This window comes from Suillus subalutaceus (genome assembly GCF_016647625.1).
Source record: "Suillus subalutaceus strain FC151 chromosome Unknown DFJ58scaffold_111, whole genome shotgun sequence".
Taxonomy (NCBI): Eukaryota; Fungi; Basidiomycota; class Agaricomycetes; order Boletales; family Suillaceae; genus Suillus; species Suillus subalutaceus.
In genome coordinates this window covers 1-24,613 of record NW_024540360.1, presented here as the reverse complement: position 1 = coordinate 24,613, position 24,613 = coordinate 1, and the positions used below count along the sequence as shown (strand labels likewise).

General features: G+C 46.1%; 11 protein-coding genes across 11 annotated transcripts; 2 read left to right on the top strand and 9 right to left on the bottom strand.

Annotated features, from left to right (window-relative positions):
* Positions 1-2,087: 2,087 nt before the first annotated feature.
* On the bottom strand, positions 2,088-2,312 carry DFJ58DRAFT_665437 (uncharacterized protein; the record flags this gene model as incomplete). The annotated part of the gene is made up of 1 exon (XM_041382504.1): positions 2,088-2,312. A coding segment is annotated over one exon (225 nt), but the record flags the coding sequence as incomplete, so codon positions are not given.
* Positions 2,313-2,344: 32 nt separating this feature from the next.
* Positions 2,345-3,448, bottom strand: DFJ58DRAFT_731741 (uncharacterized protein; the record flags this gene model as incomplete). Its single annotated transcript, XM_041386084.1, has 1 exon — positions 2,345-3,448. The coding sequence occupies one exon, from the start codon at positions 3,446-3,448 to the stop codon at positions 2,345-2,347; it is 1,104 nt and encodes a 367-aa protein (XP_041240169.1).
* A 408-nt stretch (positions 3,449-3,856) lies between these two features.
* DFJ58DRAFT_617230 (uncharacterized protein) lies at positions 3,857-4,354 on the bottom strand (the record flags this gene model as incomplete). The annotated part of the gene is made up of 1 exon (XM_041380985.1): positions 3,857-4,354. A coding segment is annotated over one exon (498 nt), but the record flags the coding sequence as incomplete, so codon positions are not given.
* Positions 4,355-4,399: 45 nt separating this feature from the next.
* On the bottom strand, positions 4,400-5,146 carry DFJ58DRAFT_615528 (uncharacterized protein; the record flags this gene model as incomplete). The annotated part of the gene is made up of 1 exon (XM_041380961.1): positions 4,400-5,146. A coding segment is annotated over one exon (747 nt), but the record flags the coding sequence as incomplete, so codon positions are not given.
* Positions 5,147-7,124: 1,978 nt separating this feature from the next.
* Positions 7,125-8,704, bottom strand: DFJ58DRAFT_717829 (uncharacterized protein; the record flags this gene model as incomplete). The annotated part of the gene is made up of 6 exons (XM_041384407.1): positions 7,125-7,583; positions 7,718-7,968; positions 8,017-8,077; positions 8,130-8,267; positions 8,356-8,434; positions 8,487-8,704. The coding sequence occupies 6 exons, from the start codon at positions 8,702-8,704 to the stop codon at positions 7,125-7,127; spliced, it is 1,206 nt and encodes a 401-aa protein (XP_041240166.1).
* A 259-nt stretch (positions 8,705-8,963) lies between these two features.
* DFJ58DRAFT_731738 (Sm-like ribonucleoprotein) lies at positions 8,964-9,373 on the bottom strand (the record flags this gene model as incomplete). Its single annotated transcript, XM_041386083.1, has 2 exons — positions 8,964-9,247; positions 9,304-9,373. 2 exons carry the CDS (start codon positions 9,371-9,373, stop codon positions 8,964-8,966), a joined length of 354 nt encoding a protein of 117 aa, XP_041240165.1.
* Positions 9,374-9,924: 551 nt separating this feature from the next.
* Positions 9,925-12,526, top strand: DFJ58DRAFT_804933 (glycoside hydrolase family 27 protein). The gene is made up of 16 exons (XM_041391064.1): positions 9,925-10,231; positions 10,362-10,378; positions 10,431-10,493; positions 10,552-10,630; positions 10,685-10,746; positions 10,859-10,962; positions 11,014-11,030; positions 11,085-11,127; positions 11,185-11,263; positions 11,471-11,523; positions 11,571-11,625; positions 11,684-11,779; positions 11,835-11,948; positions 12,011-12,088; positions 12,144-12,230; positions 12,289-12,526. The coding sequence occupies exons 1-16, from the start codon at positions 10,135-10,137 to the stop codon at positions 12,472-12,474; spliced, it is 1,230 nt and encodes a 409-aa protein (XP_041240164.1). The 5' UTR covers positions 9,925-10,134; the 3' UTR covers positions 12,475-12,526.
* A 56-nt stretch (positions 12,527-12,582) lies between these two features.
* On the bottom strand, positions 12,583-14,396 carry DFJ58DRAFT_804923 (uncharacterized protein). Its single transcript, XM_041391063.1, has 7 exons — positions 14,286-14,396; positions 13,950-14,192; positions 13,773-13,894; positions 13,508-13,712; positions 13,119-13,455; positions 13,012-13,067; positions 12,583-12,955 (listed from the first exon to the last, which is right to left on the bottom strand). The coding sequence occupies exons 1-7, from the start codon at positions 14,358-14,360 to the stop codon at positions 12,758-12,760; spliced, it is 1,236 nt and encodes a 411-aa protein (XP_041240163.1). The 5' UTR covers positions 14,361-14,396; the 3' UTR covers positions 12,583-12,757.
* A 101-nt stretch (positions 14,397-14,497) lies between these two features.
* On the bottom strand, positions 14,498-16,315 carry DFJ58DRAFT_46586 (aldolase). The gene is made up of 7 exons (XM_041380516.1): positions 15,788-16,315; positions 15,574-15,725; positions 15,353-15,516; positions 15,148-15,292; positions 15,072-15,090; positions 14,883-15,018; positions 14,498-14,829 (listed from the first exon to the last, which is right to left on the bottom strand). Exons 1-7 carry the CDS (start codon positions 16,040-16,042, stop codon positions 14,663-14,665), a joined length of 1,038 nt encoding a protein of 345 aa, XP_041240162.1. The 5' UTR covers positions 16,043-16,315; the 3' UTR covers positions 14,498-14,662.
* Positions 16,316-17,861: 1,546 nt separating this feature from the next.
* On the top strand, positions 17,862-21,167 carry DFJ58DRAFT_706986 (glycoside hydrolase family 51 protein). Its single transcript, XM_041383749.1, has 16 exons — positions 17,862-17,987; positions 18,338-18,373; positions 18,426-18,587; positions 18,642-19,009; positions 19,030-19,083; positions 19,192-19,289; positions 19,354-19,427; positions 19,479-19,677; positions 19,735-19,793; positions 19,850-19,974; positions 20,037-20,145; positions 20,192-20,277; positions 20,332-20,375; positions 20,427-20,469; positions 20,523-20,633; positions 20,688-21,167. Exons 1-16 carry the CDS (start codon positions 17,867-17,869, stop codon positions 20,913-20,915), a joined length of 1,917 nt encoding a protein of 638 aa, XP_041240161.1. The 5' UTR covers positions 17,862-17,866; the 3' UTR covers positions 20,916-21,167.
* Positions 21,168-21,705: 538 nt separating this feature from the next.
* DFJ58DRAFT_916016 (uncharacterized protein) lies at positions 21,706-22,732 on the bottom strand (the record flags this gene model as incomplete). Its single annotated transcript, XM_041395460.1, has 6 exons — positions 22,477-22,732; positions 22,355-22,372; positions 22,206-22,275; positions 21,969-22,137; positions 21,922-21,948; positions 21,706-21,895 (listed from the first exon to the last, which is right to left on the bottom strand). The coding sequence occupies exons 1-6, from the start codon at positions 22,528-22,530 to the stop codon at positions 21,706-21,708; spliced, it is 528 nt and encodes a 175-aa protein (XP_041240160.1). The 5' UTR covers positions 22,531-22,732.
* Positions 22,733-24,613: the final 1,881 nt, after the last annotated feature.

Below are 24,613 nucleotides of genomic sequence, written 5' to 3'. Positions count from 1 at the left end.
CGAGTGGCTACTCCCATGTACGAGGCAAGTCTGAACTGTCGTGCCTGGTTCCGTCTGACGAAGAAGTCTTTCAAGGCATTAATCACTCTCGATTTCCCTGTTCCTGCTGGCCCTCCGATAAAAATCCTTAATGGTTCAGTGTTGGTCAGTGTCATATCCTGTATTCCGGACCTTCGTCCGATGATGTTCCCACGCCTCCCGGACGCCTTCCGGATGCACATCCAGACCTCCATACCCTTATCCATGACTCCATACCCTTATCCATGCCTTTAGTCCTCCAGTCCACTATCGGTTTGGATCCGTACACCTTCATACATCCATATATCCATACCTTCGGACCTCTGCAGCTAAGCCTGCTTCATCCACCCTTGGTCCTATCGGATCCGAGCTCATTCCATCTTGGACTCTACTTCCCTAGACTATTGGTCTATATCCATGACCCTTATCCTAGTCCTGTCTTTACCTAGATCTCTGGATCCGCTCATCCGATATCCAGACACTTCATCTGATATCTCTAGACCTCTGGATCCGACCTATACTCATATCCAAAGCCCAAACCTTAAATCAGCGTCTATCTCCTTATGGTAATCCCCTTGACTCCGGACTTCGGTTATCTCTGTTTCCGTCTTGCTTATTGATCCTTGTACTCTGTTCATATCCGAGTTCATTTACTTATGTTCTGTTCATACTTACTAATATGTTTCCACATGCTCGTACATAGCATTTGTGTTCAGCTTACCGATCCTCTTGGATCCCTTCCAGTGTATAAAGATCTGTACAACTCCTGTAAAGTTTCCTTAGTTTGAATATCAACATAGACTTGCTCTCTCACATCTTAGACTTCACTCATTCTTGTCTCAGACTTCCGTCCATCTGAGTTCTGCCTTTCCATCAAGGCCTAGGGATGGATTCCCTAGGCTGGAAATCCGGACCTTCGGATTTGTCCCCTATGTCTCTGTTCTGAAGTCTAGGGATTGATTCCCTAAACCGAAGTTTTGCCTTTCCGGCACTTCCTGTCTTTCCGAGACTTCTGTCTAAACCCCGTCTATCCGACTCTACCATAGTGTAGTCTATCTCTGTTTGTTTCTATTCCGGACCTTGTCCGTAGTAGCCTTTCCTTTCCTGTCCTTCGGACCACTCCTCCTATCCTATCCTGCTTTGGACTCTGTCCCTTGCAGCCTATCCTCTATGTGTTTCTATCTAGGGAACTTACCTTGGGAAGTCTTACCTTCAGATCTAATACAGTGGATGAAACTCCTCCGGAGTTTCCTATACTCCTCCAGAAGTTTCTTGCACTCATCCAGAAGTCCTCTAGCACTCTACTAGAGTAGCCAGCCTCCGGAATTCCTTCGGACTTCGTCGGATTCCATCTGGACTTCATTCTGAAATTAAGGGCACGTACTCGGGTAAGGGGCACAGCGCACGAGCTGAGGCCAAGCCCTTCGGATCCGTCTACCCTTGAGCTACGGTCTTAACAGTCAGACGACTATGTTCTGCTATTATTTTGAATGCTCTGGACTGATCATCATTTAAAGTCCAGTCTTTTGCGACACATGAACTATTGACATCACGATATGGATCTATTGGGTGAGTACGGCTTTGAATATCAGGAACAAGGGTCTCATATGATGGCCTCGATTGAAGTGTTTCAATTGTCGTCGATGGCATGTTTTATTAGCAGGTGGACATGATTGAGTAAGATTATCAACGACTTGTTTTTTCTTCCATTTCATCCGTCTTTTTTTGTAGCACTCACACCAATTGTTCTCTTGTGAGGTATCTTGAATGTTCTCTTCTAAAGTCTGATTATTCTCTGGTTCATTATGCACAGGATTGTCCGGTAATGCAGTATGCGAGAGAGTCTCAAAAAATCGGCATGCATCCATGTGATGTAAACAGCAAATCAAGTCATCATTCATCGTGGATTGACGTATAGAACGACAGGAGTCCATGGATTCTAAGTGCATGAGTATGTCTTCATCTGTATTATCTCCAAATATGTCATCTTCATGAGGAGCACCACTGTGACTGATTATTTCGGTAGATATCCCTGCTAGTTTATGATGAAGCCGACGGTTTGCAAAATGGTCGTCACGACTGTCTTTACACTCATGTAATATTTGCATGTTGTTCAAGATCGAAGTCACAGTGTTCGAACAGGTACGCTGGAAGGTGTCAAATGCTTCAGTCCATGACTGAGTATCTCGCTTAAGATCAGAGACAGATCTCCAAGGTTTAAAAAGAACGAGCATCAAACGACAATATTTAGGATATACGGGTGCCTGATCTCGACGAGGCATGCGAGGTCCCATGGGTACAGGTATGCGTCGATTTTCTTGCTGTCTTACTCGCAAAAATGAGTTCGCAATTCATAATGTCCAGCTTGTAACTCTCCAAAAGGCCATGTTTTCGAATGGGATTGAAGGATGTCTTCTTTCAGCAAGGGTTGATGTGTTTTGGCAGGTGTCATTGGTGATTCCTCGATATCTATATTTTTATTGAGCTCATTGTCATTCATGCTTTCTTCTAGATCACCTTCACTCCTTGAACGGTCAATATCATCCCTATCGTCGTCATCATCACTGTCCACGTCATCAGCCTGTGATTTCTTATTTTTCCTGTTGATTTTCACCTTGTCTACTTGAGCTACGAAATCCCACACACATATGTTATTAAACTTCTTGTCCCTGTGAAGGTAGTCCATAACTTGAGCGGCTTTCGGTACGAGATTCCCAAAGTTATCGCTGTCGATTCGAATCTCATCATTCTGGAGTTGTTCAACATAGATCTCATCGTCGGCCAAAGATCCTTCGACAGGTTTTTGCTGCTGGTCCAAGTCCTCATCAGCTGCATCCAAATTTTTTTCTGTATTGTTTTCATCGCTGTCAGTGTCTTTCATAGTATCTGATGGTTGATTGCATTCGGGACTCGGATTGCATTCTTCTATAAAGGACTCGAAATTTGTCCAATATAGATTGCGGTACTCGTGGCTTGTGAAATGATCCTCAAAATCCATCAGGTACGAACAAACTTGTTGAGCAGACAGTTCTTGATGAGAAATCATTGAATGCGCACATTTTTGAAGCATTCTCTTAGCTCGTACTGTGCACTCTTCGTCGTTTGGATTGTATTCCTCTAGTTTGTGTATTGCAGTTTCCATAGCAGCCAATGCAACGTGAGTCTTCAATTGAGATTTTGTTATGTAGTCAGTGATATAATACAGTATTGCTTTCGCAGCAGGACCAGATCCAATAAACTTTATGTCCATGTTGCATCTCACAGCTTCGAGTATGGTCACATTAAAGTGGTTAACGAGACCATCTAAACACTTCAAGGTGATCTCTCCCGTGTCTGGATCCGTAAAGTTTATCGGATGCACATTTTTCTCATCTAGATCAAAACGACATTCTTTCGGTTCCAGTGGGCCTTTCCAGTATTTCCAACACATCTTCGAATGTCAGTGAGTCTGGCATTTCTTAGCAAGAATATGCATGTCTTTTTCACGCATCGTTTGTAGCGTCTCATCTCCCACATTCTGAAAATTGACTCCTTGAGTGGAACAAGGATGAGGACCTTCGTCTGGACACAGAGATAACTCTCCTTGTGGATATTCTGGGATACAAGTAGCTATGGTGTCTTCCAGATATCGAAGAAGTCATTCCTTAAATTCTTGTTTGTCATTTCTTAATATTCGGTCTTTGATTTCGTTAGGGTTCAGACCTCCTTCTAGCCATACCATCATATGACAATGCAGTGTTCTTCGGCCTTGAGCCTCGACACATCCATAATATGCACTGACGATACCAAGTACTCCCTCATTAAGGTCCACTCCTTTTCCTTCGAATCACAGGAGGCATTTAATGAATGTTTTCATATAGATATTGAAAAACTTAGCTGCAACAGCAGGATTTTGAGCGACAAGAATCGACTGATCATGAAAATTTGGCACCTGTTCTGGTAAGAGAATGTCAACATCTATCTTGGCACCAGCAAGAAATTTAACAAGAGGGTTGTATATGTCTGCTGGGTTGATCGTGATGTAGAAACTCAGTAAGCCTCGATCACACATTAAACCACAGATTTCATTTCGCATGTTCACTCTCATGTGTGCAGAACCTGGAACATTCGAAGTTATTACTTGTACTTCCTTCATCAGGCGCAAAACACTTCTCTCATCCTCATTATTTGCAGAAACTGCATCTCCCCGAGCCACTCTTTCTGTGACACAATGCACAGCCCATGGCGATACAGCGGCAAGATTAGTAGCTACAGACGGGAACGTATCTCGCTTTACCTTTAAAGAAGTATGTATCAGAATTTTCCATCGCTGTAAAATATTAAATGCGGTGAACAAAAACAAATAGTGTTCCTGAAAATGACGATCAGCCAGGTTGAACAGGTGTTTAACATGTCTCTTCATAGACAGACGCTCAGAACGTAAGTGGTCTTCGAACCCTCCTAAACCATACAGAAACAAGGTAGGATAGATCATCGGAAACAGATCCGGCTGAAAAAATTCATTGACAGGTTCAGGATCATGGGGGATTTGGATGTATCCACCACCCTTGTTCTTTATATGATGTACTGCCACAGCTCGCAACTCATTCACAGAGGCATGACCATCGACATCAGTAACCACCACACTCTCAAAATTAGACTGAGGTTCAACTGAATGTGACTCCGAATCAAGTGAGTCTTCCAATTGCATCACTTCATCTGCATCGTATCTCGAAGTCAAGGATTCTCGCGCATCGTTAGGAAGAATATGATCGACATGAAAGGGCATCAATGTCTCCTCTTCCATCGAATCCAGTATGGCGTGATCAATGGTAATGTCCTTGTACAATCGGTTGTGTTTCTTCAACCAAACTAATGCAGCACACACTTTTTCTCTTCGCACTATCAAAGGTTTGGCTTTTTCTTGAAGCCATTCTCGAGATGGTGGACATGAACCCACAAAAATGATGCAGATCGGAGTGACAATGTCATCAACTGTTGGAGGCAAGATGGCGGCAATACCTTCCAGGCGCTGAGGATAGATGATTATGTGTCCTTTAATTCCTCGTTGATTAGTTGACAATTGCAGGTTCTGGTTTTCTTCCTTAAGCTGAATGATCCAGCACTTTGCACGACAACGAGCAATCATGGCTTCCTCAACGACCATCAAATCCTTTAATTCATTAGGTACGTCTCCTAAAAAAAGTGCAGTTCACGAGGCTAAGAGCCGGTCATTTGCCCTTCACAAGTTTTTTGTGGCATACACTGCAGAGAGACAGCTGATACTCACCATCGCTGCATGTTTTTACTCCAGATGGATCGAGCATCAAATCACTAAGCACATCATTCGATTCTGCAAATGGAATTTGAGGTAGGGGACAATCTCCGTCAAAATAATCACCTGACATATGCTGATCATCTTGTCGGTCTGGTCTGCACAACAGAGACAAATCAAAATCATCCAGAGATACTAATGTACATTCCGAACACAAAACACTTTCAGCACAAGACGCGCATGTAAACATGGCCAGATGTTCAGAAGAAGTCTCATCCCTAAACATCTGCACCAAACGACACTTCAAATCCGATGACGGAATCTGGGGCCATTCACGACAAACCTGTCGACGATGGTCTTCACGATCATTAGAATTAATAGATTTCAACTTTGCTTTTCGTAGTGACTTGATATGCTTTCTCAGCGTATGATGAAGTTGCCCTGTTTTCGAACCGATGACAAAACTGACACCATTTGCTTTCAACAGCCGTTCAAGAGGACGTCGTTTTGTAGTTGTCAATATAGCAGTCAAAAACGCTATCCTCGCAGAAAGCACGGTATCCTCACCACTACAAGACATGTCAAGCCCTTGACGGATCAATTCGCAGCCCTCAAAATGTTGCGATACATGAGAACCACAACATCCTGTGCCAACATGACGAGATATAGCCTGATGCAAATCCTCCATAGATACATTAGGATTCACTTTAAGGCCATGTGCAACTGCCAATTCACTCAGGCTTGATCTCGACAAGCTTTCATAACCACCAAAAAAATTATCGACAACATGTTCATTTCGCAAAGGTATAGGTGAAGATGCAAGAGATAAACCCGCTTGGGTTGCAGTAGAAGAACCCGCTTGGGCAGCTAAACATAGACCCGCTTGGGTAGCAGTACTTAAATCTTCTTCTTTATTAGAGATAACAGATGAAGAGAGGGAAAGATTATCTAGAAACAATCATCAAACATATGAAAATAATCTATACAAATATATGTACCTCGAGGCCAAAGATTCCAACTATGATCATCAGGAAGCTGGGCAACGTCTAAATCCGAAGGTCGAAGGAATTGTATGCCATCAGACTTTGCATTCACAAATGCAAACCAATCACGGCCCAACTCGACGTCACACCCATTCAAATAGACAGATCGAAATGTCTGTCAAGAATTGTACCAACCATCAACAGTAGGAACACGCACAGGCCCAAAAGCAGATTCCACTGTGACTCCATCATGATTGATGACAGAACGCAGAACATTGCGATCATGCAGAAAAGACAATGATACAGTTGAATCAAGACTCGCATCATCGATGCGAATAACAGCAAGAATGTCGGCGAAAGATCCGAGGACTTTATGAGGAAACATAATGTGTAGTCAACAACTGACAAATTAGATGGATGTACACAGACAAGTTCAAAACCGTGTGAATCAAACGCCACAAACAGACGTGTTTAGGGCCGGAATCGATTTTTCACCAAAAAAAATTGAGATGAGGTCCAAACGGCCATGGCACGGAAAAAACCCACTACTTACGTAGCGGGAATAATTAGAAGTACATGATCGATCATGTAGGGAGACACCGAAAGCGACATGCATGACGAAATTCAAATTGCCAGAAGAGCAAAAGGTAACTAGAAAAGATTCAACGTTCATGCCCCTGGCAGTCATAATAGCAGTGGCGATTAAACCAACAAGTAAGCAGGTCTCCAGTATTGCAGACAAGACCCACTCATTTGGCCTGTCCGTGGTCTTCGAAATCGTAGAATATAGCTCACAAGACTTTGCAACAGAGCCCAGATTGATTCGGAACTTTTCCACCAAATCGAGAGGAGCTGACGAGAGTACTATGTTACAACAACATCCGTTTTGCCCACCTCGGCATCGCGATGCACTCCCGCACATTCTCAATCCCGCTCATCCAGCTAATCAGTCGTTCGAACCCCAGCCCATAGCCCCCATGAGGCGCGCTCCCATACTTCCTCAAATCCACGTACCACCCGTATTCTTCCTCCTTAAGCCCATGCCTCTGTATAGCCTCGACCAAATGAGAATATCTCTCTTCTCTGAGCGACCCACCCACGAGCTCGCCGATGAAAGGAACTAGAAGATCAAAGCACGCTACAGTTTGCCCATCATCATTAGCTCGCATATAGAATGGTTTCAGGGAGGTTGGGTAGTCTGTGACAAATACAGGACCGCCGACAAGTCGTTCCGAAAGCCAACGCTCATGCTCGCTTTGCAATGATCTCCCCCATGCAGGCTGGAATTCGAATCCAACTCGAGAAGAAGCATGGTATTTCTGCAACGCCTTTACAGCATCAGTGTATGACATGCGTTGTCCAGGGCATTTCAGGGCGCGATGCATCTTCCAGAGATTTGAGTTTTGCTTCGGTCGCCATCTTTCCAAAGGAGTGCGTTTTCTGATCGACACTGAAGGAGGACATTTTTGAGAGACTCCTCAACCACATAACATACGTCTCCGACGTGGCTAATAAATGCCCATTCAGCTTCGAGCATCCAGAATTCCGCAAGGTGCCTATTCGTTTGAGAACGTTCTGCCCGGAAGCAAGGAGAGAGCGTGTAAACCCGAGAGAGGGAAGCAGCAAGGGCCTCCAGGTGAAGTTGCGAAGACACAGTAAGATATGCCGGCTGGGAGAAGAACTCGGCTTGTGCGCTCGGATCGGGCGATTGCCCTGAAGAAGGGGGCGGAAGAAGCGGGGCGAGACACGAAACGTTTCAACCACCACCCTCACAATCGTTTGAAGTCAGAATGGGCGTGTGCACGTAATGGAAGTCTTGGGCCTGGGTTTGGACGTGTCAACAACAGGGCGGACGATGGGATGTTTATTAGCACCTCATAATAACTATGTAGCGTCCGAAGGACAGAGTCACGTAGACGGAGCATAGCAGCATTGATATCTGTTCGAGCCCTCAGATGAGCATTGTCCCTTAGAAATTCCACGGGTAGGGCTTGCTTTTGGATAGGGTAGGCCTTCACAGAGTTTAAATTGGCAGTATTTTATCCGTAGATAACACGTACCTCCGGGTTACATTCACCCAAGACATCAACCGCTTCAAACATGCAGTTCATATGATTGTCCGCGGCCCAAGCTTTGGACCAGGTTGCCACAAATGCGGACGCTGGCACCATTGGTTAAGCTGAGTGACGGTATTATGAACCTCTATGTTCCGAAATGCCTTGAGAACATACTTGTGTGGGGTAGCATCTGGCTTCAAGACTGCTTGCAAGCCGGAACCACAACTTCCATCGTTAATCACCGCGAAAGTGACATTTTTCTGTCTTCGTACAGATTTGATCCAACCACTCAATTGTACTTTAGTCACATGGCCAGTCGGTTGCAGGGAAGAAAGTAGCTGCCGGATCGTTGGCGGCAACGTTGAAGTTGACGCAAAACGGCGCAGGAGCATGAAGGAACTGCACAGCCACACGCGTCTTTGAACAATTTTCATCGTGATCTTGTGGCAATGATATTATTATGTACCATGTTACATGTATGGTCTGCAAAATGATTCAAAACCACATGAGAAGTCCAGGAGAACTCATAAATAACTGATACAAACCGAGCGAGTGTGTAGCTCGGCGCCATATTTTAGCATTAGCAAAAAGCAGAAACACGATATACAGATGACAATGCGATACGAGCATGATATTTTTGGGAATGAACCATCAGAAACCCCTGCCTCGTCCCCTTCCCCTGCCTCGACCACCACGCCCGCGGTCAACCAACCCACTCCCTCGTGCACGGCCCCTTCCGCGTGCATCATCCTTCTTCCTGCCCTTGGGTTTTGGTGCGTCATCCACTAATAGTGTATCAAGAGGGAGGGCATCGGGAAGCACAAAGTAGCGGATATTGTTGCCGCGAATAGATAGGGAGTCGAGGGACGTTGGGTCCCGATTACGGGCTGTCATTTTGACAGTTTTAAGGTGGGTATTCATCTGCATATCTACGCCTGTAAAAATGGTTTAAGATTTTGCAAACAGTGTCAGTCTCGTCCATTTGACATACCAGTAATTGTGCCATGGACTACAGAGCCATTCTTGAGCTCAATGGTCACGGTCTCATTATTGAGTTTCATCAAGAATCTGATGGAAACAAGGGTCAGCGCCCGATCTTTGTAATGCACAAAATGAAAGGCTTCTTGAAAATGTCAGATCAAGACGAAAGAAACGTCTTCTGCAGTATTCACCTTACGAGCTTCATGGTGGATTATGTCGATCCCGCAACCTAGTCGTACTTACTGTCTGAGGCTGATCGTCTCGGCGCCCCTGTTGACCCTTGTTTGTGTGATGGATGTTTGGTGACGGTTCGATTTGCCGTAGTTTTGCCGTAATGTCGCATACATTTTCATAGTCCGCTGTATTTATCGTCCCTGCCACACCAACCTGCCACGACAACAAAGTTACCACGTAGTGCTAGTGAAACCATTGCTTTCGAGAAGATTCAATAAATGTCTTTGCGCGTCATACATTTACATAGTTGTTATGCATCCGTGAGAGTACCGGATTAATGATGTATTAATGTTTTTTCTCCGAAATTCCTCCTCGGGTATCATTGTTTGTTCTTATTTTGAGTCTGCATACCGCATGCTGCTTTGCTCCGCACGGCAATTTGGCCCCTACTACTAGCAGTATGTATACCAAAGAACACCGAACATCTTGCTGGACAAGTCACGGGCCACGGCAAGTGGCAGAAAAGCCAATTAATTTACCGGCCTGACTAGCTCATTTTCACGAGCTTGTTGCAAATAGCAACACCGGCCTCCGCTCATTATTATTTAAAAGAACAGCACCATGTCATGAGGATGATTTATTCAGAGTGTTTCAAAAACAACCCATAATGACTCTGTCCAGGACGTTCGTTGCCGCTGTGGTCGGTATACTGTCTGCAGCTACTTCTGCTAATGCTATCACGAACGGAGTTGGTAAACTGCCTGGTCTGTCTCTCAGTTCTTCCCGATGCAATGATGCTTCATTGACATGATTGGTGTAGTGATGGGTTACAATGGTACGTGTTGTTAAGAGCGCAGGAGCTCACCGTTGACAATTAGACCCTGTGGCTGTCAGCTTGGAACGCCTTTGCGGTGAGTGAAAATTCTCAACCAAAAATGGTGACCTCATTATAGTATTCAATAGTGCGACGTCAATGAGACTCTCATCATCCAGACTGCGAATTACATGAAGGAGTATGGCCTCCTGGTTAGTATCGTTTGACACAGCAAAATCAGACAAATTTCACTGAATTACTTCGTTTTAGGATGTTGGCTATAATCACGTTAATCTTGATGATTGTTGGGCTATGAAGGACCGTAGCTCTACTGGCGAGGTCATGTCGGGTTAGTTTTCGCTGAAAACCATCACAAACACGTGCTAAGCGATCCTCATCGAAGATAATATCAGATTCCCAAGCATGAACACGCTCACAGATCAGCTTCATGCTCTTGGTTTGTACGTGATCATGTATTCTCCGTGATACAACACCATTTTCATGTGTCCCCTAGTTACGCAGGCATTGTATGAAAGTTACCCCTGACGAGAAAATTCTTTCTCACCTTCAGTTCTAGTATTCTGACTCTGGCTGGTTTACCTGCGCTGGGTTTCCTGGCTCCTTTATGCATGAGGAACAGGACGCGACGACCTTTCAATCCTGGGGTTTCGATTTCCTCAAGTGAGCACTACTCGTAAGGATGACTGGAAGGTTGCTGACAACTCAATTTAGATATGATAACTGCGCCAGTAAGCATATCCGTGTTCAGGAACTACCAGACAATGCTAACATTTTTGTTCTAGTTCCATTTGATGATATCATCCAGGAGGGCATGATCGGAAGTGGGTAGAAATCCTCTCACCTTAGTCTATTGCCTAAACATTTTTGGTCATAGAATACCAGCGCATGGCAGATGCTCTCGCTGCGGTGGCAGAAAAAAACTGGCACTACCCTCATATTTAGTCTGTGTGAGTGGGGCTGGGTAAGTCTCACCTCCTACACTCATTTGTTTTCTATCTCACGTATCCAACGATTCTCTCAGAGTCAGGTCTGGCTGTGAGTATCAATTCACCCTGACAATCACTGTCTCACAGGAAAAGTACAGGTGGGGTGCCCAGATGTCTCACAGTTGGAGAGTTCGTCGCCTCTCATTAAACTCTGGCGACACACTGACCGAAGATTTGCTTAGATTGATGGTGATATTGGGCCCCAATGGAACTTGATTTCTAGTATCATCAACTCGTGAGTCACTGCTTCAAGGGATTTTGCTTTGCTAATATTCAATACAGCGTATCGTTCATTACTCAAGCTACTAACTACTATGGACGCAATGATCTCGACATGGTAGGTGCAACCGAGCGTCTTGTTTTTAATAGTACTTAGTATATTATGCAAACGACAGCTCGAAATAGGGAATGGAGATCTCACGTACGACGAAGCAAAAACTCACTTTACTGCATGGGCTCTTGTCAAGGCCCCCCTGCTCATTGGCACCAATGTGGGTGCTTTATTCATTCTCAACAACGCAGCTCACCAGCGCTCCTCACACTTAGCTCGCTACCATAAGTCAGGAAATGCTCAGTATCCTGAAGAATCAAGAGATCATCGCAGTTAACCAGGACCCCATCTATGGCACTAGCATCTCGCCCTTCCGCTGGGGCATCAATGTACGTCACTGCCTTTTTTGGTGTTTTTTTTAAAAAAATCATAGATGTCCTTGGCTGAACAGTCTGACTGGACCTACAATGCAATGTACCCTGCTCAATACTGGAGCGGTCCCAGTGAGAACGGAACGGTTTTCATGCTTGTACGTCATTTCAGAACATCGGTATCATAATGATTTCAATATTAATACACTTCAGATCAACACTGAGAGCGAACCGGCTAACATGTTTTTCAACCTCACCGAATCTCCTTGGATTCGCGCTGGTATCCAGTATTCCGTCCGGGTAGGCTCTCACACCATGTGGCACTTCGCAGTCGTCGCTGATCAATTTTTTGGGATAGGATTTGTGGACGCACACGGACAACGGCACTGCTGTACGTAGCTTCACGGCAATGAACGTCCCCGCGCATGGTGTAGTGGCGCTGTTGCTCAAGGAAGATGGGAATGAACCCACTGGGTTGATGCCACCCTGTGCTGGCGAGGCTTTTTATGAGTGCACCGCTGAGAATGGGACGAGTTATTCATGAGCCACGTCTAGTCTTACCCCTCTGGCACTCGCTGTGTACACTCATGTTTCTCGACTTCAGAATTTAAATAATGTAAATTTTGAAGGATTGACCCATGCGGATCTGCTAGAGTTGTTGGCTGATATGTTAGTCCTGCAAATCCACAATCACAAGGAATCCATAAAACGAGATTCGAGATCAACCCGAGAATCAAGGGCAATTTCGACAGCCAGGCCTGCTCCTCTGTAGCTTGTTACAATGTATCAAACCCATGCCAAGTACAATCGGCTGTCGTACCCATTGCTTAGAGTGTTGGGGAAACCATCCGCGAGTGCAATACCGACAGTATACCTTCATATGTGGCTTCTATTGTCTGTAAGTACTCCTCCGTGTTATGATCTTGCATGTTGCCAGCGGGTACATCCAAAGTAAACGATGGCTTGAAGTGGAGGTAGCCAGAATACTCGGGGATATCAGCGTCCAAGGATAGTGGAATTCCGCCCTATTAGACACAATGTATCAATACACGACGAGCCAGAATATGATATTCAAACATACTGCCACAGAGGTGAGATATGTCCAAGCTCGCGCAGCATTGGGCGTGTTATAACCACCTAAAGCCTAGGATGGTATGCGTGAAAATGATCTGATAAGTAGCACTATACCTCCACCAAGTAACATTTTTTTCCCTTGCCATTCGTGAACGATGCGCTGTATGCACCAACCGAGCGAGCCTTCGCCACCCAAGGACCAGTTGAAGGTTGCCATGGGATCACCCGCTAAGCCATCTAAGCCACACTGAACTAGAATGAAATCAGGCTGAAAGATGTCCTTGACATGTTCGATGATGGGCCAAATGCGGAGGAATGTTTTGGTGGACGCGCCAGCTTTGAGTGGCACCGATAAAGTGAAAGGATCGAAGGCCGGATCATTGACGTCCGGAAGGGAAGCAAGGGGGGAAACAGGGAAAAAGCCTGGAGCTGCGTGATGAATAGATAACGTCTGAAAACAATTCCATGAGTCATAAATTGACAATGACTCGAAGTGCACGCACGAGAACTTGAGCAGTAGTCGTAGAACCAGGTTTGTGAAAAGCTTGTGACACTGCATCTGAAAAATGAAGGTCGAGGTCAAGATACATCACACGTGGTTTCTTCAACGGATGCGCAGACGGTACTGTTCGTTTCAGGAAGAGGATAGCGAGAACGCAGTCAGCGACGTAACAGAAACCTGAAGCCTGTGCTTTTTTGGCGTGATGTCTGTATATGATGACACTGAGATTGCAAGGAAAGTCCGCGGTGAACTGAGCTAGTGCTTACCTTCCGCCATCCCAGCAAATGGCTACGTCCGAAATATCGTTTCTGATGACAGCTGCTCCGGTCAAAGTGGCTCCCGCGACTTGTGTGATATAGTCCTCGATTCCATGAAACATGGGGCAGTCCTACATAGATGCACCGACAGGTCACGAAACGACAAAATCTGTTTGGTATACGCACGTCTTCAAGCCCAAACTCTGAAGCTTCTAGCAGGTTCTGCGCATCAATTGATTGATTCATGGCGTATTCGAGATAGTCACGAGTATGGTAAACCAAGAGCTCCTTCTTGCCAGCAGGTCGTGGTCGCACAACCAGGAATCGTTGGGGCGCTTGACCAGTGCATGTTGTCAGAAGTCCATATGCGTGAATGAGTGAATAGACAAGGAGAGAACGGTTTCTATTGGAAGGTAGACGTGAAGATATCTGTCAGTAGTGGAGAATATCCGAGAGAATCATTGGATTAGACGTCACTCGGCGATGACATACATCATAGGTACTCTGTAGAAGTGTGCTCACTTTGACTAGGTCTTCTGAGAAGATGTAGGCCACGGGCTTAGCACGCAACCCAGTAGATTCGACACCGGAGTCCATTCGAGTTTGTCACGGTGGCACTGCACAGTACCCTACAGTACCGCTACGGACAGTCAAAATGAGTGTAAATACTGCTTCAAGTATAATTACATGCTGGATGTTGTCCTTGCTCGGAGTCGTTCATGACAGTCCTTATATGTATAACAGCAAGAACGCCTTCTCTCGTATGAGGAATGACTGTAATCGAACAAAATGCAGTGACTGTATTCAGCACCTTGAATGCGGGCTTTGTGCCCTTTACTGTACAATACGAAGTGTTTGGCATAATAGCGCAATTGAACGTTCAGTTGTGAGGTCACTGGTCAGGCTTCATTAGCAGACAGCGCCTTCCGCAGGAACTGGATCGATTCCTCTTCCTGCTGACCAAATATCTCAAGAGCTTCTTTGATCTTCCGGGAGGTTTCTGCATCTTTTGAAATTGCAATTTGCAAGGCAGCTGCGTTGTTGGACAGGTAGTCAGCATCAAACACTGTATGTAAAGATTAAGGTCGTGGTTTGATATCGAAAACGCAGTAAACAAACCAAATTTTTCTTCAGTCACTTTCATTGTAACAGCAGCCAACTCATCATCCGATCTTCCGGGAGCAACAGCGAGCAGAGCGAGAACCCTGTCCGATATGGTCAAGTGATGCGGACGAAGTGTTGCTAGAGCAACAGCCTGTAGAAGTGATACGCATCAGCATGCAGGAGTTCGCCAAATTCAATACTCACCTCATCTAGTGTGATGATACTGGTTGCACAAAGCGGGTTGAGTGGACCATACGTTCAGGGTGAAAACAATTTTTACCTCGCTGGCATCACAGTTGTGCTTGTTTGTTTCTCCTTGAAGGCTTGTATAATGGAGTATATGATTGGTGACATAGGATGCTGCCGAACGGGGTCGCTGTATTCGATATACGAGGAGGCACCTTCAGGAAAGTGTATTCGTAATTCTAGGGCTTTGATTAGATCTCGCTGATAGAACGTTCTTGTGCCAAGTCTGGGAAGCCTACCATTGAAGTAAGGTGCAATATAGAGACATCCCGCCTGTGATGCTGCCATAGCCTGCGGGACAGAGAACAAACAAGTTCCAAGTGTACGTATGCCACTTTCTTCTAGCTCCTTGCACGCAAGGATACTTTCGGGAGTGACTGGTATTTTTATACAGACCCTATCTCTGGGGAAAGCGCTATCAGTCTATCCCCTGAAAAATGAACTAGACTGTTCTACCCACCTAGATATGCCGTGTTTGGCAAAGACACTGATAAGAGCCTTTGCGTGTGCGACGGTGGCATCTTTGTCGTACGCTGTACGAGGGGATGTCTGCGCGAGAACCCTACCCGTCTTGTCCAAGTATGGAATGACTTTGCTAGCTAGAAGGACAGTCTAAATGACAGAATTTCAACTTGAAGTTGATCGATGTGTATTGCGATCCCAATCATACATACCACGAGATTGAGTACCTCCAGAATACCATCCTCTGTTGATATGTCGATTGCAGCGTCTTGGACATACTGAGACACGAGAGGTTCCAGGTTCGCGTCCCATTGTACTTGTAACTGGCCATTCACAATCGCCTGATTGGATGTCATGGAATGAAACGTCGTTGAGACAGACAGGGATTCGGCTGCCTTGGGATCCATTGAATCAATGTCCACGACAACTCCAAGGGCTTGTATCTGCGACAGTAATGTATTGCTCATGATGGCGGTTTGGCAGAATCAGTGAGTATGGCCGCTCAAGCTTGATCAAGGTTGATTTCGAAATTCGAAGTGCCTCCGAGTCAATCCCAAACCCCGTGTACATATTACGTACCAGTCACGAGCAAAGGCATGCACTTTTTCAACCGTCTCTTAAGTTCATCCCCATTATTGCCCAGTGACTACAAAGAGCATGTCTCTTACAACCATTGACGTTGGCCAATGCTAGTGGGAGATGTCTACTAAGTGTCGCTTGCAAGTACTTTCCGGGCCTTCGGAAGGCATCCCGCACCTCTCTGTCGTGCTCTGCCAGACCAATTTGAATGTGGTGGTCCATGTGAATGTTGCTCGTAGTAAATATAAACTGCAGGCACAAGACATCATGTCAGCTCCACAGTTCCTAACTCTGCATCCAGAAGAATATACTTGGCCTGTTCCCGGGATGATACCGTGAAATAGGAGTCTACCAGGACCTGCTGTACGAAAACTCAAGCGCATATATAGATTGCTCGTTTGGAATGGAATGGGTTATGGTCCTATGGAGTTGCCAAAGATGTCGGTGCTTACCAGCTGCCAGGCCTGTTCCCGGGCCAATGGTAACCACCGTGACGTGCTAACGTACACCGTCACGGACCACGGTAGCTTCATAGACACGCAGGAAGTTCGGAATAATGCAGGTCCGTCACAACTTGAAGAGCATTGTTAGGTGCTTGGACAATGGAAACCCAAGTTCGAAGAGGTTAGCCGGGCCGCCCAAGTCACCGGATTCACCGGAAGTATGTACAACCAGTATAGGGTTCCGGGAATTAGGGCAATGGCGGCTGCCCTGCTATGCCATGGCGTCTGGTTGACAGGCAAATAATCTGCAGGTGAATTTCGCCCAGTTGACTGTAATCTACTCTGCAGACTCCCATATATATCTCCCACTCGTCATCCATTCATCCATTGATGGAGGTCCGTGACTCATGAGGGTAATTATTATGTAATCCAGGTTGAAACCGGAAAAATTATACTTTGATTCCTTTGGAACGGGAATGTTGGACGGCAGCGCCTTGAGATACTGTCGCAGTCCAGCCAGTTGGTCCTTCAAGTGAGATCTTGAGATTTGGGTGCATGTAAGCTGTTGGTATTGTCGGGGATTGACTTCAAGTTCTTGCTAGTTTTCACAATATTCGGATAGCCCATCGGCATAATAATGGATACTGTATCAACTTTATTTCAACTATGTGGAGCCGCAATAAGCCCATGATGGATCTTTCAGGTGTTTGAGCTGTTAGGATAATTTGTCCAGTATATCATACTTAAGCTTTTCAGGTGTTCTGGGTCCAACAGACACAGACTTTTCATCCAAATTAACATAGTGCTATGTTTTCGACTGGCTCCCACTGGGGGCGCGTATGTATTGTCATTCAGGGTATAAATTAAATATTTGCAGGGCAAATTCGGAACCCTAAATTACCGGTGGTTACCTCCTTGCTTCAAAAACACCTCCAATTATTACTACATAATTGCGGCTTAGAGGTTTCAATTGCAAGGAAGTTGTCTGTGGCACCCGTCACTAGTATTCGCTGGCAGCTAGCCTTGGCAGTGTGAATCCCACAGGCTAAAATCAGTTATTCAAGTGAAGTTCGGGGAGAACGTTTTGCACGAACCGCCGCTTGCGAGTCTTGTGGTCCTTCCCAGTACTTCTCTGCAACTTCTTTGTATTGGTCACGCGTTCCACTGCGCACAACGCCGGTCCGCCCTGACAGGCCCTGACATCATGACCATTCATTATAAAAGGGCCATCTGGTCGGCTGTGTGTATCCCAGCAACTTGGATCGCAAGATGCTGTCCAGCCTTCTGAGTCGTGGCATCCTCGCAAGCGCTATTTTCGCAAGTTGTGGTGTCGCGGTGACGACTGTCAGTGTCAATGGTACAGCTGCCCACAGCATTCCGCCTCTGCTTTGTGAGTTGAGACACTACCTGCGACCCTATTTTGCGTTAACATACCACTCAGTTGGACAGATGTTCGAGGCAAGTAGATAGTGGTAAAACTCGTACTGCTTTCTGACATGCAACATATCGGTGACTTATAGGATATCAATGTACGTTTCCTTTGATGTTCGACCGTAGCCTATTCATCTGTTCCACTCTCATTATAGTATGTAAGAGAATATCATCATGGTCAAGATAATTTGAGTTCTTTCAAAATAACGTCTACCCTCTTTCACAGAGTGGTGACGGTGGTATTTACGCCGAATGTCAGTGCTTCATCGAATTTACGCTCCTGGAATGTTCCTGAGGTTCTTTTACAAGTGCTTCAAAATCGCGCCTTCCAGCAGGTGACACCGAGTAGGATCCACATAACTATATCTTCCTCACTGTAATCCTGAAACGTATCTAGACACAATTGACGCGCTCTTCGGCTGGGCTCCAATCAACGGCACGTCCATCAATGTTATTGCTGACCCCATCCCGCTGTCCGATGCCCTGCCCAACTCCCTTGAGCTTACCATCCCATCTGGCTCCTCTGTTCAAGTCGGATTCGGCAATGAGGGCTATTGGGGTATGTCCAACTAACCTCGGGACTTGTGCATCGAGTTCACTGTTTTCCCTCTAGGCATAAACATCAATGCCTCTTGGACTTACAACGCCTCTTTCTACTACAAATTCCCAAGCGCATCCGACTTTTCTGGCAAAGTCACTGTCATGCTTCAGTCTTCTATTGGCGCAGTCTATGCAAGCGCTTCTGTGCCTGTCTCCGGCTCCACCACGACCTGGACGCAGGTCGTGGTGCATCTCACACCTTCCTCAAGCCCTGTGTCAACTACCAACATTTTCACGGTCACGGTCGATGGTGTCAGTGCTATCGGAGGGAAGATCAACTTCGCAATGTTTTCTCTCTTCCCTCCAACATTCGGGGGCAGAGCCAATGGCCTGCGTATGGACATTGCGCAGGCGTGTTTTCATCTGTGGTTGAAGCAACATGTTCTGATAGCAGCACATAGACATTGTATGACATGAAGCCTTCGTTCTTCCGTTTGCCTGGTGGTAACAACTTGGTAGGCTCCATATAGCGCCATATTCATCTACGCTGACTATCTTTGTAGGAGGTAAACCCAAAATATTGACCACGCTATCTGTGGACTCGATCGTTGACGCAACACCAGGGCCAAAGCTTTTCTACACGCTGGCAATGGAATGCGACAGTAGGAAACCTTATTGACCGTCCAGGACGCATGGGTGACTGGGGATACGTCAACACTGAGTCCGCGCCATTCTCGTGACTTTTATTCTGCCATCAATAACAAATTGCCCTCCCCTTTTTTCAGCGGTCTCGGTCTTCTCGAGTACATGTATCTTTGCGAAGATATGGAAATGGAGCCCATCATGGCTGTATGGGCAGGTATATAACAGGCGTGCATGCCATATGTTTGCATGCTTATTTCACACACAGGGTACTCGCTCGATGGAGCCAGCCTCCCTGAGAACGATCTCGCGCCATACATCCAACAGGCAATCGACCAGATCAACTTTGTCGTTGGTGACTCCGCCACGAGTAAACCAGCTGCTCTGCGTGCATCTCTTGGTCACCCAGAACCGTTCAATCTGCAGTATGTCGAAATTGGCAATGAAGACTTCTTTGCATCAGAATCGTGAGTCCTTTATCTCAAACTAGCGGATGAACGAGCATGTCAATAATACACCACAAGGTATATATACCGCTGGAGAGATTTCGCGGGCAACTTGACGGCTACATTCCCTCAGCTGAGTGAGCGCTACACTGCTGTCCAGGGGCTTGCCTCTGACTGATACATTTCTTGGTAGAATTCATCGCGACCTCATACCCTTTCAATCCCATTCTCGATCCCATCCCAAAGCAGTATGATAACCACGTGTACCAGACACCTGGATGGTTCGCAGAAAATGCGTTCTACTATGATTCTGTCGAGGTTCGTACGCTCTGCATTCGCCTCATCTCCTAATGGGAACCTGAATGTGACACGGCCGAAAGCGCAATGGCACTTACTACTTCGAGGGTGAATATGCTGTTGTGTCAACTAACGCCAGCGATATCTTCGGCACACCCGCCAACGGTCGCCTTGTATACCCCAATATGCAAGGTGTGTACTCTCTCGTGGTGATGAACCGTACCTGACGCCAGGATAGGATCTTCAGGAGAGGCCGCATTCATGACCGGTCTCGAGCGTAACAGTGACATCGTCTTCGCTGCGTCGTATGCTCCCTTGTTAATGGTGAGCTAACTTTGCATACTGTAACTGGAGTGAACACTAATAATCGCACTGTAGAACATTGCCAACTATCAGTGGTCACCCAACCTTATTGCCTTTGAGTGAGTCATTCACGACAATCGAAAATACACATCAGATTCATGTCCCCTCAGTGCGTCAAATGTGTACCCATCAACCAGCTTCTATACACAACAGGTAGTGATATTTGATATCTGAGCAGAACTGCGTCCCTCAAACATCTGCTGCAGCTCTTCAGTCTCAACCGTGGAACCGAATATTTGCCAAGCACCTTGCCTCAAAATGCCACACTCCACTGGAGTGTCACACGTGATGCACCCACCAACACGATTATCATCAAGGTACTTAAGGCTCTAATTCTTCTGTCGGTTGTGACGATGTTGATATTTCGTAAGATTGCCAACACAGGCATGACGGCTGAAGAAATGACATTCGAGCTGCCCTTCAACGGTGTTCACGGCACTGGCACTGCGACAGTGCTCTCAGGCTCTGCCACTGCAAGCAATGCACCCGAGGCTCCCAACGCTGTCAAGCCCATCACTTCACAGATTAAAACTGGTAAGAGTTTCTCGTACACTGCCCCAGCGTACAGTGTCAACGTGCTGCGGGTGGAGGCGGATTAGGGGGATAGAGTATCGCTTGGCAACTTATGCATGTCACACCAAAAGAGGCAATCATAACCTCATACCAGGCAATTGATGTTTTTTTATAACATAACGGCCCGCTGGGCATCCCAGGACCCTTCTTTCTTTTCTCTTTGCATTCGTTTTCAGTCCTGATCGTTCCTCTTACCAACATTGTCATTGGCATTCTACCGTACAGTAATTTGTTTGTCGTTAAGCTGAGTCCAGCATATATGAATTGTCCTTGTTTCATCGGCACTGCGCAGGGCTCCTTCAAGTTTGAGAAAATCCCAACACAGTGGCCTTGTAGGCCGGCAACATCCAGGCGTAGGCCATGAACATGCATATCATAGACAATACAGATATTCCAAAAAATGTACGGGCAGAATCCTACTTTGCCGTTCCGTCTCCAACGCCATCGTTAGATATGAACGCGGCAATTGCTTCCAGCATCAAACCCCACACGGATAAGGCGGAGGTAACCACCTGGACCACACTAACAACCACATTTATGGCAGTTTGGCCAGATATCGTAGATTGCATGTAAGGAGCCCCGAAGAGCGAGGCTCCGGCGTAGATGCCTGTGGAAAGATATGAAACGCATATCGCCAAAGAAATAGCTCATAACATTGCAAAGAAAAAGAAGGGTGATGGTTGGTAGTATCCAAAGGTGCTGAAGAACAGGAGAACGATGATGAGTGTGACTGATGCGGCAGACCAGAAAACTCATCGAGAGGGTGATGCAACATGATGGTCAGCGTGATATAGACTCCATAGAATTCGAAAGAAATTAGATTCCAACCCGTTTCGAAGTTGCCGTGGCATGTGCCAGCGCAAGTACATTGAATACGCTGGAAGTGGTGGTCACGTATGAGGCAAAGGTTGCCTGCAGTGGTGATCCGACCAAGCGAGACAAGAAGGATGAGGTGGCGGTAATCAATACTGGATAAAAATTATACAGTTGAGGACCATAACGCGTACTGGAGAGATAAGTATTGGTACGCACCATTCTAAGGGAGGAGGATCGCGCAGCCTAGCATAAAGTAGACCCACCGTATTTGCCTATCGACAACCTCATCAACGACAAAGTGATCTGTTGCAGAATCATCAAATGTCAATTCAAGTTCGTCGTCACAATCGTCATCGACCGCGACTGGTGGGAGAGCACGACAAATGGCCCCCGAATCTGTTCTTGAAGTCTGTAGCAGCATGCTGCTACGCCCTATTGACATGAAAAAAAGTTGGTTGGCTGGTTCGATAACTGTCGATGCAAGGTGGAGGACTACGGACGGGTGGTGTGACTGTAAAGCAAATACAGTGGAATACAGCCGGAAGAGCGCTGTTCAGTTGATATGCAAGCCTGCAAATTGATGAGCTTCTTTTCCTTCCATTTGCTCGCAGAGCCTGCCAAACCAACCAGGCATGTATGAACAACTTACGATATCGCATGAGTATAACTTGCGAAATATTGTCGTCTTCAAAAGCTCAAACATAATGAGACTGTTGACACACCGAACATCACATACGTGCACTCGTAGCATGTCACATAGGTAAACCTTACGATCGGAACCCCGAACAAGAACAAAGTGCGCTCCGGCGATTGCGGCATAATCATCACGACTCAGGTAAGGAAAGTACCGCAAAGCAGGAACAGTGACGGGCAACAACCGACCAACTGGATACTGATCACGAAGCGCTCGTCGAACTTGAGAGACCTCAGAGAACTCGAAGAATTTGCGTAAAACGCAAGAAGACACGACGGACGAGCCGTCATCAAAAAACTCCTGATCCAACGAGACCAACGATACGGGAGGCATGAGGACAGACGAAGTCGAAGACAAAGAAGAAGACGACGAAGCTGCAGCCATCACAAGTCAAACAAATTAATAGTCAACAACTGAATGATGAATTTCCGAAGGACGTGACGGCAGGTCAAGCATCACCAAAATTGCCGAATTAAGATACCACGTGATATGTGGCAAAATTCACTACATGTGCGATGACGCCGATGAGTCATCTATTGTGAGATACACCAACGATGTTAGTGTGTCAGCATGACATTCATCTGTCAGACTCATTATCGGATAGATACCATCCTGTCTGTAGTGTACCTATTAGACATTTGCTAGATAATAAGATGTATTGTAGTAGCATATATGTAGCCGTAGGAGTTTCCGCAAGTCTCAGGCACGTGCTTCAAAGTACAATGTAGTATGTACAGGGAACCCATTGCAAACACGTAGCGTTTCCTAAAAACTGACTAGTGTATGTAACCACCGACGATTTAAGGTTTAAGCCACTATCTCGGCTCCTTCCAAGTCAAGCTCGTCAACAACTAACTCCAACAGTAGCACATTCAGTGGTCCAATAGTGCTGCTGAAGTCCGGTTTGGTCCAGTCCTCAGGCCTCTAAATGCAAACCCCGAACTGGACCCATGGTCCAGTTCAGGCAATGGATGGATTCTGATGTTTTGGGTGGATCCTAGGGCATGAGAACAGTGCGCTGGACAAGTGCTAGGCACGGGAACGAGCGCTAGATTGAGCAGACAAATGCTAATGTTCCTATAGACTCATTGCTGGTAGTTCTGATAGCACTATAAGCGCGGGAATAGCATCGGATAAGTCGCAGGAGTATGAATAGCGCTGCAGGAATGTGCGCGCATAGTGCGGGAAAGTGCGGGAAAGTGCGGAATAGCGTCGGACAAGGGTTATGGCTGAGACAAGTGAAGACTGCTGATAGGGGAGTAGTGAATAATATGAGGGATAACTTTGGTCCACCTATTGAAGGCTTATGCAGGTATACATGCCTAGTGCCAATATGATTGTCACACCGTACATTTATGCTAGTTTAATGCTCTAACTCCTGCATGATGCTGACGGACTCCTTGTGGTTGTGTGAGTGGTTGTTGATAGTTGATACACGTCCCACCACCTGTGATGTTTTGCTCACTTAAAGCATGTGACGACTGAGCGATAAGCCATTACATTACCTGTTCTACTTTTCAAATTTGAGTTCGAAAGAGCATCAGTGGAACAGCGCACTGGAGCGGTCAAATGAGGTCCCCAACCAGCGGTTGAGCTGGACGATTTTGATCCCCTCTCTCGCTGGGATAGAAAAAATTGAATATACTGTAGAGCTACAACACTAGCTTTGTCACGTGCAGCGTGTGATTATGTCACACTCAGTGTCACTGGTTCGAATGACCATGTGACCTGTGACCACACCCAAATAGATTCGCCCGCGGGTGCTTTGCTGCTTGCAACCATCTGACATGCCGCTGCTTCATGATTGTGTGACGTGCCAATGGATGCACTTCTTGACCATATGGCTTCCAGGGGTGAACAGATCCATTCTGACTGCCATATCAATGCAGATGGTGGACTTTCGTGTGCAAACCACTCTGAAGTCTATGATGTGGGTGGCATTGCCACTGAAGATGTGGAAGGTAGCTCGAACAGTGTTCCGACAGTTGATTATGGGCATGGAAAGCGTAGACGCATCACAAATTCGATGTATAATGATTTTTGGTCCCATTAGTGCACAACCTATGTTTTTCCTATGTTTTTTTCCGAATGTCACAAATTAGCTTCGTCCCGCCAAAATTCATGTGACGGTCACACCAAATAGATTTGATTCGTCAAGGGCTGTGACCTGTGACGAACCTAGTGTCGTAGCTCTACAGTATGTTTGATTAATTC

What these genes read in the sequence shown, in the direction of transcription:
- DFJ58DRAFT_804933 (XM_041391064.1), top strand. Translation starts at nt 10,135, where the DNA reads ATGACTCTGTCCAGGACGTTCGTTGCCGCTGTGGTCGGTATACTGTCT. An exon ending in TGAAGGAGTATGGCCTCCTG is followed by an intron (nt 10,494 to 10,551) that starts GTTAGTATCGTT and finishes ACTTCGTTTTAG; the next exon opens with GATGTTGGCTATAATCACGT. An exon ending in GTCTGTGTGAGTGGGGCTGG is followed by an intron (nt 11,264 to 11,470) that starts GTAAGTCTCACC and finishes AGATTTGCTTAG; the next exon opens with ATTGATGGTGATATTGGGCC.
- DFJ58DRAFT_804923 (XM_041391063.1), bottom strand. Translation starts at nt 14,360, where the DNA reads ATGGACTCCGGTGTCGAATCTACTGGGTTGCGTGCTAAGCCCGTGGCC. An exon ending in TCTCAGAAGACCTAGTCAAA is followed by an intron (nt 14,193 to 14,285) that starts GTGAGCACACTT and finishes CACTACTGACAG; the next exon opens with ATATCTTCACGTCTACCTTC. An exon ending in CAGAGTTTGGGCTTGAAGAC is followed by an intron (nt 13,895 to 13,949) that starts GTGCGTATACCA and finishes GCATCTATGTAG; the next exon opens with GACTGCCCCATGTTTCATGG.
- DFJ58DRAFT_46586 (XM_041380516.1), bottom strand. Translation starts at nt 16,042, where the DNA reads ATGAGCAATACATTACTGTCGCAGATACAAGCCCTTGGAGTTGTCGTG. An exon ending in TATTGCACCTTACTTCAATG is followed by an intron (nt 15,293 to 15,352) that starts GTAGGCTTCCCA and finishes TCAAAGCCCTAG; the next exon opens with AATTACGAATACACTTTCCT. An exon ending in AGTGACTGAAGAAAAATTTG is followed by an intron (nt 14,830 to 14,882) that starts GTTTGTTTACTG and finishes CTTTACATACAG; the next exon opens with TGTTTGATGCTGACTACCTG.
- DFJ58DRAFT_706986 (XM_041383749.1), top strand. Translation starts at nt 17,867, where the DNA reads ATGCTGTCCAGCCTTCTGAGTCGTGGCATCCTCGCAAGCGCTATTTTC. An exon ending in CAGCATTCCGCCTCTGCTTT is followed by an intron (nt 17,988 to 18,337) that starts GTGAGTTGAGAC and finishes TTCTTTTACAAG; the next exon opens with TGCTTCAAAATCGCGCCTTC. An exon ending in TGCCTGGTGGTAACAACTTG is followed by an intron (nt 19,084 to 19,191) that starts GTAGGCTCCATA and finishes ACGCAACACCAG; the next exon opens with GGCCAAAGCTTTTCTACACG.